Here is a 16,800-nt window from a genome sequence, read left to right on the forward strand (position 1 = left end):
TTCGTGCTCCTCGATCCTCGATGCATTGCCTTACATTCGTATGGTTCTTGACGAGACTCATCTCAGCAACCAACACGTCGAGATCGTGAGGATGTTACTGGATAGTGAATTGCTACTGAGTCAGTTGAACTGTCTTTCATTGTTCAGGTACAAAGTCTCATTACCTCTCCTAAATCTTGTTGAGGTAGGAACGCAGGATGATCTGTGCAAAATTCTTCCAAAGTTGTTTGAGGATCTTTCAGTTGGAAAACTGGACACCTTGGAAGCGTACACTGTTCAATACAGACATATAGATATTGAGGAACCGACATCTGAGTTGGAGATAAAACTTTTGAAAGATATGTGTGTACATGCATCCAAAACGATCGAACTTCAATGTGGTAGAGAGTGTCCAAACTTGTTTTCCACACGCACGCACGTATATACACAACTACGTATATACACCCCAGGCACGCACGCAAGCACACATACGCATTAACCACACATACGTACACACATACGAGCGTGAGGTCACTTCCTTTTTTTCTCCAAACGCATGCGCAGAAAACCAAGGTCCCACGCGCAGCCCCTTTTTCTTCCTCTTTCATCGGGTGGTTCTTGAGCTGACCAGTCGCACCAGATTTCGCCTCCCGACTACCAGTGGCCACTCCTCGTCAAAACATGTGCGCGGACGGTTAGCGACCTGCATACGTTCGCCCTTTCTTTCTCCCCCGTTTTCATAAAGCAGCAGTCGCTTTATGTGTGCCTTTTCATTTCCTCCTCACGTTTGGATTTTTCATCTTTTGAAATGAACATTAGCTTTTTATTTTTCTACGAAAAATAAACGTGTTCAAATTTATTCAACGTTTTCATTCCTTCATTTTCTGTTTGTTTCATTGTATATTTTTGCAGCGGTTTGGTGTATTATTATATACTAACCCGTTACAAGAGTACGGATTTGGGCAGTACAATGACATTCGTGCCACGCAAATACACAAGTTGACCGTGAAAGAGCGAAAAGACCTGGAGAGCAACAATGTTATGTGTGAACGAGAACTTGGAGTATTCGATCATCGTGCTTTTGTTTCGAAATGTAGGAATAACAAGTTCAAAGCAAAATCCTTGAGAAACGATATGGTCTTGCACAGTGTGTCATTGGATGGTGCATCAAAAATTTTGACGGCAATTGCAAAACTTTTGAACAAAAGCGAAGACGAATGGAATGAAGAACAAAAGACTCTTCTCCGTCTAAAAGTTGAAGAGAAGATAAAGAAAGCGATGAACGCAAGCAATTACACTACTAAATTGCTCATAAATTGTAAAAGTTGGCGTGGTCCGTGTGTTAGTTCTGAAGAATTGATGTCGGTGCTAAAAGATCATTCAGAATTACAAGAGAAGATTGTCATGACTGAGTTAGCATATTACAGAGACACCCACAAATCAGATGTAACTGCAAATCCTGAACTATTCAAACTCAACAAAATCACTCATGAAGAGCGGCTTATGAATCTTTGCGCACTCCTGGATGGTTGCCCGGTATCCACAAGAATTCCTCTGCCCACTAATGATGATGCCCTAAAAGCCATCACTTGCATTCCACGAGTTGCAGAGGAAATGGTTGAGTTACCTTTAATCCTGAATGTGAATCAGATGTGTGTGGTGTTGTGGACAGTAAAGGGGGTGCCAACATGGTTTCTGGGGTACTGTACTAAAATCCTAGACAACCAGAAATACGAAATTGAACATTTGGAGCGTGTTTATGAAAGGAAGAACTTAAAATGGAGGTACCCAAACCCAGATAATAAGCAAACTATCGATGCAGATCAAATTGTCGAATGCGAAATCAACGGAAACTGGGATGTTCTTTCGGACCGAAACATGCAATTCACACTGCACAACCACAAAGAGATTGCAGCCAAGTTTGATGGATTATTGTAGTGCTTGTAGTGTATATCTGAGTCACTTTTGTTAAGTCTGTTAAGCACTTGGAAATCATAAAAGGACGGGATTATGTCGATTTCGGCCTATTTTCAGCAATTTTAGGTCCAATTTGGCCAAATTCACCCCTAAAATTGCCCTTAAAGACCTGTCAATAATCATGGTTCTCTGCCTTATATGTGTGTCTGAAGTCATTCATATCCATTGGGAATGAACAAGGATCGATTAAGTGACTGAGAACAGGATTTTGGCAATTTCGTCCTATTTTTGGCAATTTTGGGTCAAAATTTGGTCTATTTCTCTTCAAAAAAGGCCCAAAAAGATCCGAGACCTGTATATCATCGTACTCCAATGTCTATTTTAGGTATCTACAGAAATATATACCTTTATAAAGGTGGACGAGGATAATTTATGTGACCCAAGATGGTTTTTGTGATTTTTGCCTGTTTTTCGGCCAATTTATGGCCAATTTTGGCCATTTTTTGACCAAAATTGACCAAGAATACCACAAAACCTGTTTAAATACATGACCCTGTGTCATTTGAAACTATTTATATCCATTAATGGGCATTGGAGATACACAAGAAGCAAAATTATGCCTTGAAATCACTCATATTGACATTTCGGACACATATTTCTTGAAAAACCAGCCTCAGATCTAAAAAATGCCGCCAACAGATGAAAAAAATTTTTTTTTCAAATTTTTTTTCGATTTTGACCTAGATACACCTTATATTTTGATTTGAGGGGGTCCCCACCAGATTTTGAAGATGTGACCTTTTTTCGACCCAGTACTCCCTACCTCTAAGATTACTTCAAAGGGGATTAGTGTTTCATGTGTGTACTATCAATAAAAGTGCCCATACGAAAAAAGTCTGGAAACTTATTGAAGGTACCTCATATCTTTAAAATTCTAATGACTTTGAAAGAGACAAAAAACACTTTTACAAACGCACCACATATTTTCTTATATTCTATGTTATTTCTTCAGATCGATTATCTTGTGAACGTCTTGAAATAAAGATGAAATGTTCATGAATATATACATAATTTTTGTTTTTCCTTTTTCATCATGTTGGAATATTATTTCTATAATTTTAATCACACGCACACACTTGTATATTTTGGCAGAAAGTCATTATTCAAGCATGTCTCCCCAGTTTCCTTTTTGCTGTGACTTGTGCTTGACTTAGTTTAAAGTGTGGGGGACATTCATCTACCACAGTCTCGTGCAGAAACACTTGGTCCTGATAGCAAGAGTAGGTCAAGATGACCAAGTGTGATACTAAATGCAGGAGTTGTCTCCAACACATACGGTGCCTACCATTCCCAAAATAGTCACCCATATGGTACTGGCCAGCCTTATCATTGCTTAACTTCAGAGATTATATAGGCAACAAATATATATATATATATTATTCAAGCTTTTATCTTTCTGGAACACAAAGTTGCTCAAGAATAATGGATTTTAATTCGTTTAAAAAAAAAAAAAAAAATAAAATAACTTGGTTTTTCTTCCATTTTTTGGCCGTGCCTAAACTTGAGTGAGAAAGCAATTGCAAAAGTTTTTTTTTTTTTTTTTTTTTTCAAACTGAATTTGTAGTACAAAGTTGAAACAAAAAACGAATCACCATAATCGGATTTTTTTCAATCAACGCTTCAGCTCTGCTCGAAAGCAATCTCTTATAATCTAAGTTGGATATTTCTATTTCTAATGTGCATGTTTTAAATGGAAAAATCCCAGCATGACAAAGCAAGTTGCTGTCAGGAAACTGGTGAATATTGACTTTTATCCGCATCCAGAATTCAATCCACAAATAGACACATGATGCACAACATCAAAGGAAATAACATGTTTCTACATAAGAAATCGTTCGTAGATTAGAAAGTCACTCGGTTATTTTCGTGAGAATTTCCCAGCTTAATGGAAGCTTCCTATAGAAGCGGTCGCATATATTAAGGGGTTTTTTTTTAAGGGCAGTTCAATTGAAATGATTTTGACTTCTTCGCTGATAGAAACAAAACAATATTGTTACAAATCCCACAACTTTTTTTGGAGTACAATTAATCAATTCAATTTTATTTTTTTTTATTTTTTATATATTATCTCCCTATATATAAAGTTTTGTATGTGTATAGGTTTATACATTTTTTGTACAGGATTCAATCTTAAACTAATTAACCAATGAAGACAGTTGCTAGGTGTAAGGGTGGATAATGTGGATCATATCTAGTTGAGTTTCATGAAAGTGGGTGGAAGCCTTTCATGAAAATTCGGAAACTTTCGATTTTTGTGCAACTGTAACAATAAACATTAATAAAATATTCCACAAATTTCAGTTTCTTTGGATCATTTTAAACTGGTTTTTAAGTGTCAGAATTAAAAATATTTCAGATTTGCATTAAATTTAATCCAATTATAATACATTAATTAAACAAGATTCCCTGTATTTCCATTTTGTAAGACTTATTTTACAAAGGAGTCACCAGTTATCAAGGCCTGGAGGTCACTCGAGAATAAGGGTTAATGAGTGCTTTTTATTGAAACCAACTAAGAGCTCTTTTTAGTATCCTCATTGTACAGCTAAACTTATCAGAAATCTACTAACTGAAGGTCATGATTAATGTTTGCTTAGTGATACATCTGCTGCTGATGGCGAACTTGGCAAAATGGCCACGCCCGTTTTTAGCGAAGTACAAACACCCACCAGCATTGTATCTCTTAAACCGTCGGGTATAGGTGGTCATGTGACCACTCAAAATGTCCGGCATTGCCACATTATGGGGGAGAGGGGGTCAGTAATACATTATGAAGTTCTAAAGCCAATGGTTTTCGACATATTTGCAATAAACTGATTTTAACGCATTTCAAACCTATGTTCCGTGTAATTTACATGGATGTACTATACATGTCATGACATGGCTAATTGCCCTGAGAGTTTTGCTACTGAGTATTCATGAAAATACCAAATATATCTTATGTTATTTGTTTGTTTTTTGTTGTTTTAGTAAGTGATCAGTGTTCAAGTTTACAATGTCTTTTGACGGAAAGTAATTTTAATTTGAAAATTTGAATTAAATAATGTTAGTGATATTATTGCACCACATTAAATTAATTATAAAATATTTTAATGATATTATTGCACCACATTAAATTAATTATAAAATATTTTAATGATATTATTGCACCACATTAAATTAATTATAAAATATTTTAATGATATTATTGCACCACATTAAATTAATTATAAAATATTTTAATGATATTATTGCACCACATTAAATTAATTATAAAATATTTTAATGATATTATTGCACCACATTAAATTAATTATAAAATATTTTAATGATATTATTGCACCACATTAAATTAATTATAAAATATTTTAATGATATTATTGCACCACATTAAATTAATTATAAAATATTTTAATGATATTATTGCACCACATTAAATTAATTATAAAATATTTTAATGATATTATTGCACCACATTAAATTAATTATAAAATATTTTAATGATATTATTGCACCACATAATTTATGCTAAACTATTTCACAGGACACCTTAATGGTTTGGTATTTGTGGAGAAGTCCATGATGTTTTGGGGGTGTCACCAAAATGGAACAGAAATTTTGTTCCAGTGCAGTTATTTTTTTGTTCTATGCATGCATGGAAGAAATTGGTAATAAGCGAAACTAATTAAGTAAAAAAAACTAATTAAACAAGTAAAAAAACTAATTAAACAAGTAAAAAAACTAATTAAACAAGATAAAAACTTAATTTAATGAATGAAAATGGCTTGCACGACCAACAATGTATGTCCAAGGTACAACTTTAAGAATTTTTTTCCTATTGCTAAATTTTGGGAGCAAGAAAGTTTCAGTAGAAACTTTCTAATTGATCATCGTGTTTTGCCTGTAAAAGTAATGTGCAAGAATGGCATGACACTGTGTACTTTTACAGACACTGATAGAATGTGGCGCTGTGAAAAATGTGGTTAAGTGCAGAGAAAGAAAACAAAAAATCTGCGATTTCTCTGTGAGTGAGCGGAAGGGGACATTTTTCCAGAATTTTAAGCTTCCTTACTGGAAAATCATAATTTTTGTTAGCACTTTCCTGAGTAAAATGTGGGAACAGGGAATTGTTGCAGACAATCTTGACTTGTCCTCCAAATCTATAGTAGATTGGAAGTCCTTTTGCTCAGAAATTTGTGAACACTGGTTGAAGGAACAAGGTCCCATAGGTGGTAACGGAATTACGATCGAAATCAATAAAACCCTGATTGGCCGAAGGAAGTACAATTGAGGCAGAATGCTTAACTAATTCTGGTTATTTGGAGGTATCAAACAGATAACAAAACAGTTTCATTATCGCCCTAAAAAGATTCAGAAGAAAAGAGGGATGAGAACACGCTAGTTCCTTTGATTCAGAAGTTTATTCTTTTGGGGTCAGTTATCTATAGTGATTCCTGGAAGGGATACGCTAATGTTAACAGATATTATACACATCATACTGAATCACTTGCAGAATTTTGTTGACCCAAATCAAAAACATATTCACACCCAAAACATTGAGCATTTATGGAGAGATGTTAAAGAATGAATCAAGAGACCTGGAATGCGGCAGGAACATATTCAACAATACCTGGCTACGTATCTCTTTATAAAAATGATAGTGATGCTAGTATTCTTCTACACAAATTTTTTTAATCAAATATGGAAAACTATATAAACCCCATTAATTTTTTGCGTTTTTGAAAAATAAAAAACATTGACTTTTTCCCGTTAAATTAAAAACAAATAAATGTGAGTTTTTCCGTTTAAATAAAATATATATATATATATATATATATATATATATATATATATATATATGATTCGTTGTTTAACATTTCCTTTTTGTTTCATTCTATTAATAAACAAAAATGATTGCATTTAATTTTTTCCGTTAAATTGAAAGATAATAAATTTGACTTTTTCTTGTTTTAAATATAAAAAAAATTCAGTTTCCTGTGTATATAATTAGTTGTTTAAAATTTCCTTTTGCGTAAAAAAAAGCACAACTGTTGTTTATTTAAAATATTGTTATTCTGTGAATAAATTAAAATATTGATTTTTATTCATTTTCTCATTTACGCTCGATTTTTTTTTGTTGTGTGCTCAATTAGAACCGTATATTATTGCACCAGAATGAAATTACAGTTTCCATTCCATTTTGGTGACACCCTCAAAGAATCATGGGCTTCTCCACAAATACCTAACGGTTTTAAAGTTACCAACTGAAGGAAAATTTGATGGGACTGCATGTGTTATAAGCAAAAGTGTTTCTGGAAAACGTTACCAGTTAATTTGTTTCCACCTAATTGTTTGAATGTAATGATATCAAACACATTCCGTCAATTGGAGAACCATACAATTTAAGCAGTATATCTACTGCTGAATCTATGAGTTTCTGAAACCTTACTTCTGCTTAAGCATAAATCTTTGATATCTTTATTGGTCAGAACATACTAGATGAACTATTATTATTTGGCTTTATTATGGTATAAATTCTCTTTCAGAATCATTTTAAACAACAGAACATAGTATTGATGATGATTATTTTCTTTGGTGCATGGCCAGGCAAAAGTATGTATGTAATGGGGAGGAATCATTTCCTGGCTTCACAGCAACAATGAGTGCCCTCCAGGATCAACCAAAACTTGATGTTACAAAGACATTTGTACCCATCCTTCCATACGTTGCAACCAAAATGGACACAATATTTACATCGATGCTTTAACTTTCAGAAGGTCTTGAAGCAAAAGAATACCATCAGGAGGTGTATGTTATCGCAAAAGAAATGCAATTGCTGAAACCCAGTTTGGTAACATATTCCTTGGAATGGGACTATTTCACATGGAGAAGATTGTAATCGCTTGCCCCGGGAAATATCTTCGCTGTATCGGTATAGATCTGGCTTTGATTGAGACTGAAGCTTTTAGGAAGATTGTTGTAGAGAATAGTGTCATGAGAGAGGGTCTCTATTGTGGAGGCAAGGAGTCTGATATCAGAGGTCATGACAGTTCTAATGTTTGAAGGATTTCAGTCAAAGACAAAGATCGCCATGAAATAGACAGGCACACAGAAACCATAGAAACGTGGATGCAACAGGCATTAGATGCTAACCATACAAAGTTTAGAGAGATTTGCAACGAAAGCAAGCTATTGAATGAGGACCTGAAGAAGTCTTTCACAGAATAAAAAGAAACAAAGTGCAATGACAATGAGAATGTAAGGTACTGGTACTGTCTACCAGCAATTCATGCATTAAGTGGGTACAACAGTACCAGCAAAGTGGCTGGTCTGAAGGCTTCAATGGATCTCTATCCATTAGAAGGGTTTGATGCAAAGGAATTGTTGCCGAAGATAAGTAATGTTGAAAAATTCATTGTAACTGTATTAAAGAAAACTGACAGTTAAGTTGTAGAAATTTTATTTTCCACCTTCTGTCTTTCCTTCTCTCTCCCTCCCCTTCTTTACTCCCCCCTCCTTTTCTTGGCGTATCTTGTGCTGTTACTGCTTGTTATATCACGTGTTGAATGCGTGCCTTTCGATTGATAGAAGGAGATGTGTGCACCATTTGTTGGAAGTTTTGAACACGAGAAAGAAGTCGGCTCACTATCCCGTGTCAAGAGAAAAGACATTAAAAGTCGCAAGTTTAAACATGAGGAAAGGTGGTTTGGTTTCTTTTTCTTTAATCAGGATTTGTCAAGGAAGACGACACAGAATTTGTCAGAAAAGACTGTTTAAAAAATCAGAGTTGTAAACGAAATTACGACCTCTTCACCGAGGAAGAAAGAACTATTTTAAGGCCTAGAATTGGTCTTGTAAAAAAGAATACTAACTCCAGTGATGCATTAGAATTCCCGTCAAAAGGAACTAAGAAATCTTCTATAGAAATACATTACACCACAGAAGATTTGGATTAGTTTCTTGGATTACAGAACCAAGAGGATTGAAATTTACTCAAATGAGAACATTTAAGCAAGGGAGGTAATTTACATACACCCTCTTTTAAAAACATTAAGTGTTGATGTGTTTTATTTAAGTTCTTTGATCCAGTAAGTCCTGACTACACCTATATTCTTACCCCTAGTATCCCTTACAATATTGTTAATGGAGTTCTTTGAGAACTGCCAAAGGGACTAATTTGGCAGACACTGTTATTGGTGAACATAAAACTGACTATCTTTCGCTATTTACCTTTCCATTTATTTTTTTAAATTTGTTTATCGTAGTATTCTTTCGTTTTTTTCCTTCTTGTTGTGCAATGGAATAACCTTCATTGGACGTCATGATAAAATTCCTGTTAGATTATCAATGGGAGCAGTAACATAATTCTAAGAAAGAACTTGACTTTAACCAGCTTGTGTATTGTTCCTCCACACTACAAGAACACACAAACCAGCATATCTACATTGCAGATTGTGGTTAGAAGCCCCAAATCCTGTAATAATTAAACTAGATCCACTCAAGTTTGGATTTGAAACAACAGAACTCCGCATAACTCCTGTGATACTGCCTGTACCACATAGGCCAGATGACTTACCGCCTCCATGCAAATGCCCAACGTCATGTAGGAGTACAAAGACATGCACTTGCAGGGCAAATAACTAAAATGTGTGGTGTTTTGTAGTTGTAGTAAGAGCACAAAGTGTCGAAATCCACAAAATTAAACTGAAAAATATGGATAATGTACATAATATAACAAAGATCATGGTGATGTGCAATGTAGAAATTAATTTATTGCAAATATCTTGAAAACCATTGGTTTTAGAACATCATAATGTCTGTCTGACCCGCCTCCCCATAATATGGCAATTCTGGACATTTTGAGTGGTCACATGATCACCTACGCATGACGGTTTCAGAGATACAATGCTGGTGGGTGTTTGTACTTTGCTAAAAAGGGGCATAGCCATTTCGCCGTCAGTGGTAGATATGTCACTAAGCAAACATTAATCAGTGACCTTCAATTAGTAGATTTACACACAAAATTGCATTCATAACCAGCATGAGCTACTCTAGTAATATTATCCTCATTTTCTAGTTGTTTTCACAACGTTCCAGCCAATTATTCCTTTGGCCTTCGTCAGGTTAACCATGACAGGATAGGAATGTTAAATCCTCCGACTACATCCACAGCAATTACTACCTTCAATAGTTGTTGTCATCTCACCACGGTTTGGCCAACTCATCCTCTGGCCAGCTTTAGATGTGATTGAAACTGCTACCTCAAGACAATGATCCCCTTGAATCGTAGATATTTCGCATCGCTATCCACTGCACCACGAGCCCCAATCAAGGTTGGATTTGTTGGTTTTATAAATCCACATTTTTATATTTTTTGTTTTTCCAATTGTCGGGTCTATACCGATTGTTATATTATTGAATTAATTTGGAATTATTTTTGAAATGAGTAAATTTGTATATTTTATTTATTTTGACTATTATCTTTATCATCTAGTTGTTGCTTTCATGTTTTGGCCAATTATTTCTTTGGCCTTCGGTCAGGTTAACCGCGACGGGATATGAAGGTCAAATCCTCCAACTACATCCACAGCAATTACTGAGGATTAGTTGACCAAAAACTCCAACTTTGATTGCCTTTCGGAGCAGTGGATAGAGATGCAGAATATCTATGATTCCAGGGGAGCATTGTCTGGAGGTAGCGGTTCCAATCTCACCCAAAGCCAGTCAGATTAGTTGGCCAAACTGTGGTGAGATGACAACTATTGAAGGCAGTATTTGCTGTGGATGTAGTTGGAGGATTTGACATTCTTATCCTATCGCGGTTAACTTGACGAAGGCCAGAGGAATAATTGACCAAAATGTCATGAAAACAACAGCTAGATGGGAATAGTTGAAATAATTAAAATAAATTATACAAATTTACTCACCTCAAAAATAATTCCAAAAATTTTGTTTATATATATATAATTTATAAAAGCCTTACTTACATATTAAGCACTTGAAAAATTTTTAAAAAAATGTTTGTTTTAGTCCATGTTGTTAATATATCTGAATGATATATGTATATGGCTTGATGTATTCACATAAAATATTATAAGGAGATTTTATGTATCGATTTTCAGTATTTACTTCAATAGTGCTCAATACATACATAGAGCTAGGTAGTAAGTTATGAAAATATATATATGGCAATTAAGCTACAGAGAATTTTCTGCATTTCATCCTCATAAAGACTCGCCATGCTAAATTCTAGAAGAGTCCTAACAGGGATAAAAATACAAAAAATTCTGTGTAGCTTAATTGCCATATATGTTTTATACACACACAGGTTATATTAAAGCGGTTAGCTCCCAAAATGTCAGCCAAATTTTATCGACTAGATATGTCTGATTTTTCAAGTGATGACACGACAAATTAATACACCTAATTAAATTGCCAATTCTTTTTTTGCATCTATTTGTTTTCGAATTTAGTAGATTTTTTAAATTTTATTATTACATTTTTTTTTGTAATTGTTACGGCTTTACCTTTTCGTGTGCTACAAAAAAAAAAAAAATTTTCCTGTCTTTTTCTCTCTTACTTTCCCTCTCTGTACTGCTCTAACCAAGTATGCCGACCTATTCCACAAATCCCAAAACCTCAACATGAAATATCTCCAGAATAAAAACTCAATTAAACCTAGAACCCCATCTTCCAACGTAGACCCCTACTACCAGGTCTCCTTCTCCAACATCAGGGGTCTACGTTCCAACCTTCCAGAGGTTGAAACTCAATTACAGGAGACGAAACCGAACATATTATTTCTAAGTGAGACTGGAATAGGGCCAACCACTTCCCTAGATGAGTTCATAATTAACAGATACTCTAACTTAACAGCTAAATCTGACCCCCAAGATCGCCATGGGTATGGAATATGTGCCTACATTAAGGATGGCTTCCCGTGTGGCAGGGATATCTCTAGAGAAGATCCTAATTTACCCTATATGTGCTTCAGGGTTGCACTTGCTTACACCACTGCATTTATATTTGCCCTCTATCGGCCCCACAACAGCGGAGTTACTATCTTTAAGAGCATATCTGAGAAAATAGACCACATTCTGTCTGCACATCCCTCGGCTAACATCCACATGACTTCAACGTCCATAACATGGAATGGCTGACCCATTCAAATAAAACAGACGATGAGGGGAGGTTTTGTCATGATTTTGCCATTGCTTATGACCTCACTCAGATTGTTTGCGAACCCACCCGTGTGCCCGATAGACCCGGTCAATATGCAAGCCTCCTAGACCTTTTTCTCTCAACTTCCCCTGAGCTAGGTTCATGTTCCGCTCATTCTCCTCTAGGATCCTCCGACCACTCCGTCGTATCAGTTAAGATAAAAACAAAATGTAATAAGTCCCCAGACGTACCCCTCCACCGTACTGTATACCGATACTTTATGGCTGACTGGGATAGCTTCCGTACATTCATATCTGATTTACCTCTGCACTCCATGTTTAAAAAGGAAGTGTCCTCAATAGTATCAGATCTGACCGAATGGTTAATTGTAGGCATAGACCAATTCATACCATCTAAAAAATTCCAACAAAAACCTAACAGCCAGCCATGGTTCTCCCCAGAATGTGCTGCTGCTATCGCGCACAGAAATCACTTTTTCCATAGCTACCAACATAATAGATGCACTGAGACTAAAGCTGCTTTCAGGACTGCCAGCAACCACTGTAAAAGAGTAATAAAAAATGCAAGAGAGCTATATGCCCAGTCTGTTAAATCCAAGGTAGCTGATCAGCGGCTTGGTTCCCACCAGTTTTGGCAAATAACAAATAGGATCCTGAACAGAAGTGTGCGTTCTATCCCAACCAATATCAATGGACCATAGGTCATCTCGTCAGCATCAGACAAGGCCAAACTATTTGCAAAGAACTTTGCAGCTAATTCTACCCTATGCGACGAAGGCCATCAACTCCCCATATTTCCTCCTATAACACAGAACACGCTAGGTAACATACAAATATCTGTGCATGATGTCGCTAAACTAATAAAAAACCTAGATTCCAGTAAAGCAACTGGCCCTGATGGCATCCCAATTATAGTGTTAAAAAAGCTTCAACCAGAACTCGCTCCCATACTTACCAAACTATTTAAGCGCTGCCTTAAAGAGAAGTGCTTTATGACTCCCTGGAAGACCTCATCAGTTTGCCCTGTATTTAAGAATTCAGGTGATAAGTCATCTCCCTCTCAATACAGACCAATAAGTCTCCTGTGTGTTACGAGTAAGTTGCTGGAATCCATATTAAATAGAGAAATAGTCAACCACCTCAGCAGGAACAACCTTCTTAGTGACACACAATATGGTTTCCGCTCTGCAAGATCTACCGCAGATGTGCTGACGGTTATATCTCACAGGATTAGTGAATCTCTTGACAAAGGCTTCCTTTCTAGGGCAATTACTCTTGACATATCAAAGGCCTTCGACAAGGTATGGCATAAGGGTCTACTTCACAAGATTTCCAGCTACGGCATAACTGGAAATGTTTTCTCAATCATTAAATCATTTCTCTCCGATAGGCTCATAAGAGTAGTGGTCGATGGACAAAAATCGGAGGCCTGCATTATAAATGCTGGAGTCCCTCAGGGGTCAATCCTGGGCCCAACTCTCTTCATGATCTACATCAATGACCTCCCTAAACATACTTTAATCATTCGTTGAAATCTATGCTAATGACACGACCATCTACGGCAACACATCAAAGGCTGTAAATGACAAAGTCCTCTCTGATTCTCTCTCCTCTGATCTCGAGCGCGTGGTTCAGTGGGGGAAGACGTGGCTGGTTACCTTTAATACATCCAAAACCAAACTCCTATCCTTACATCATCAACGCTCTGATCCCCATCTCGCATCAATTGGGATGGATGGCTCTCGTCCGGGTGAGGCCACGTGTTTTGACAAGCTTCTGGGTTTGACCTTTACTCCTGATCTGAAATGGAACACGTACATCAAGTCTGTTGCCAAGGTTGCTGGAAAGATGGTGGGATCCTTCTACCGCTCCAGAAGATATCTCACTACTGATGCAATTCTCTATCTATATAAAAGCCAATTACGTCCAAGGATGGAATACTGCTGCCATATCTAGGTGGGAGCTGCTAAAAACAGCCTATCCTGCCTTGACAGAGTACAAAATAGACTTCGTGGCTTAGTGGGGGATGCCCTTTTCTCTACCCTGCAACCTCTCTCCCACAGAAGAGACGTTGCGAGCCTATCCTTGTTTTATTGGTATTTCCATGGCAGGTGCTCGTCTGAACTCCAATCTCTGGTCCCCCCTCGCCAATCTTTCATGAAAAACACCCATCTAGCTGATTCCACTGTGAAAAATTTCCCCCACTCTTTATCTGTGCCTAAATCAAAACATGGATTCCATGAACAAAGCTTCTTTCTTAGAACTGCATGCCTGTGGAACTCTGTTCCGTCTGCCTGCTTCCCACCGGACTACAACTTGGATGTCTTCAAGTCCAATGTTAACAAATTGAACCGCCCCCTTAAGTAAACACTTCATCAAATCTCCACACTAACATAATGTACTTGCAATAACCCTTATCCCTGAGTGGCTTCCGGGCCTTGATAAGTGGTGATCACCGTGTAAAAAAAAAAAAAAAAAAAAAAATTTACAAATTATTATTGCCACTTTGAATTAGCGGTAAGGGAGGCTATATATTTCTTTGTAAAAAACAAATAAAATACAGTGTTTTTTATAAAGAAATGTGCAAAAAAATCAGACAACAAATACGGTGAATGAATTTGTTCTGTCACCGCTTGGGAAATCAGACATTAAATTTTGAAACTATTTTGGGAGCTTACTTCTTCAATATTACGCATACACGATTAAATACGAATAAATAGAAGTGGGGAAAATAGACTGCTTACTGTTTTGGGGTTAGTTTAGAATCGAAAACAAGTGAGTCGATCTTTAAATGGAAGTGGGATTTAAGTGGGAGGAATAAAATAGGATTGAGTTTGAGCGTGGGTAGTGTCCTTTCAGCGTAAAAAATAATTGGAGAGAAGGCCAAGGTCAAAATGAAAGTTGGTGCTTGCTTCTGCATTTATTGACCCGAGATTTCCACTCGGGTGTGTCCGACAAATGACGGAAATAACCTGAAACGGCCGGACGAGCCTTATTACAAAAATAAACCCAAATTGTTACACCTCCTCCCTTATTAAGAATGGCGACGTCACTTAAATTCCTTAAGTAATAAATGGGAAAAAATATCCAGAAACTACTTGTCGACTGTTTTCGTTCCTTCCCCGTCATCTGCCGGGCGGACACACTCGAGTAACTTTATGGTTGATAGATGCATTGCAGAAGTACTTAAAAGTGGGAAGTAAACATGTTGGGGTAATTATATTACAAAAAATAAAATTGGTGCTTATGCACTTTTGTTACCGCGCTATTTTTAAATAGCTTTTTCAGGTTAAATTCAAGTTTCACGATATTTTTAAAAATTAAATTGTCAGGTGGAAGCACAGAATAGTTACAAAACACCCTCCCCATGTTAAGAAAAGCTTTCAAAATAACATTATTTCAGCACAGTAACAAAAGTGCAGAAGTACCGTATACTTTTTAGATCCTTTGCCTCAAAGGCCGGTGTTGTTAATTGACAAAAGTTAAACAAAGCTTACATACCTGCTATTTTCCATTTTTCATCTTTCGTTTGGCTAAGCAATCGTTTTAATTCGGATTGTTTGGGTAGAGTTTTCTTTTTCAAATGTTGAAGGTTAGCGGTCTCGCCAGCAATTTTGTTGCTACCCCCACGGGTGGGCATCAGCGACCGTCCAAAAAGTCCGGCCCGGACTGTAGGGGGCCATATCCGACTGACCGAATGGGGAGGGTTTTGACAGACACATGTCCATATTCGACGATGCGCTAAGGCATTAGTATTTTGGGGAATTCGAGAGCAAAGCAAAGGAGTACGAGTTCGCGTGAGAGTTTGGAAATGACGGGTCACCCCACGAACATATATAGAAGAAAGATTGGATGATAAAGAGCTGAAGCTGAGTGTCCGACCAAAATATTTAGATAAATTATGCCCTTCATGAACACATCTGACCCCACAAGATTGAGGAGACCGACTACCAAGAGAAGAGCCGCATCTCCCAAAGTAAGTAAAAACACCGCCAATCATAGCCGGGTGTTTTCTTCTTCTTCAAATTATGATATAATTAATAAATTTGAATTCAAGTTGCAATAGGGAATGCTTAGTTGAGGGGGGAAAAGAAGACACAACATTTAAGAATACGACATCGTTAATATGGGTGAAGAGAAATAAAATTAGACATGATTGAAACTCTGTAACCGGTTCTCTAGACGGTGATCTCTCAAAATAGTCAATCAAGTAATAAAATACCGGATTGCGTTAAGTTTATATGGTTGCAACTTTTTCTGTCTTTTTTCCTTTCCTTTCTTTTCTTTTTTAAATTATTATTCGTAAGAAAGAGAGGGTCTAGTGTCGACTTGTTTTGTTTCTCCCTGTATTTAGTCAAACTAGGAATTATGGTACTTTATATCAAAGCGAATGTTTCCGATTTACGGAACAGACCGGAAATGGCTGAGCAATCGCCAAACACGCAATTAGTATCGGAATTAAATAAAACGATATTTTCATTGCCCCTGACTTTAGGTTAAGGTCACCACCACCAGTCACCACCCCGCGGCTCACCATCTTCCTGTTCCATGTTAAAAATGGGTATAATAATTTTGTTAAAATCATAAATGAATCAACTGTATTTTTTTGTTTCCTTTTTTTTTCCAGGAGTTTTTTTTTTTCTTTCAACTTTATTTTTTAAAGGGTTGACTAAAATATATTTAA

General features: G+C 36.5%; 1 protein-coding gene across 2 annotated transcripts in view; it reads right to left on the minus strand.

The window, feature by feature from the left end:
• LOC145245723 (ATP-binding cassette sub-family B member 10, mitochondrial-like) overlaps window positions 1-16,300 on the minus strand; it is a 97,824-nt gene extending 81,524 nt beyond the window's left edge. For both annotated transcript variants that reach the window (XM_080107265.1, XM_080107266.1), the window contains exon 1: window positions 15,618-16,300. In XM_080107265.1, the coding sequence (XP_079963391.1) occupies window positions 15,618-16,116 (499 nt within the window). In that variant the 5' untranslated portion in view covers window positions 16,117-16,300. The remainder of the gene's footprint in view (window positions 1-15,617) is intronic.
• Window positions 16,301-16,800: the final 500 nt, after the last annotated feature.

Source organism: Euprymna scolopes, chromosome 23 (assembly GCF_053919585.1).
Source record: "Euprymna scolopes isolate OS-2025 chromosome 23, ASM5391958v1, whole genome shotgun sequence".
Classification (NCBI taxonomy): Eukaryota; Metazoa; Mollusca; class Cephalopoda; order Sepiida; family Sepiolidae; genus Euprymna; species Euprymna scolopes.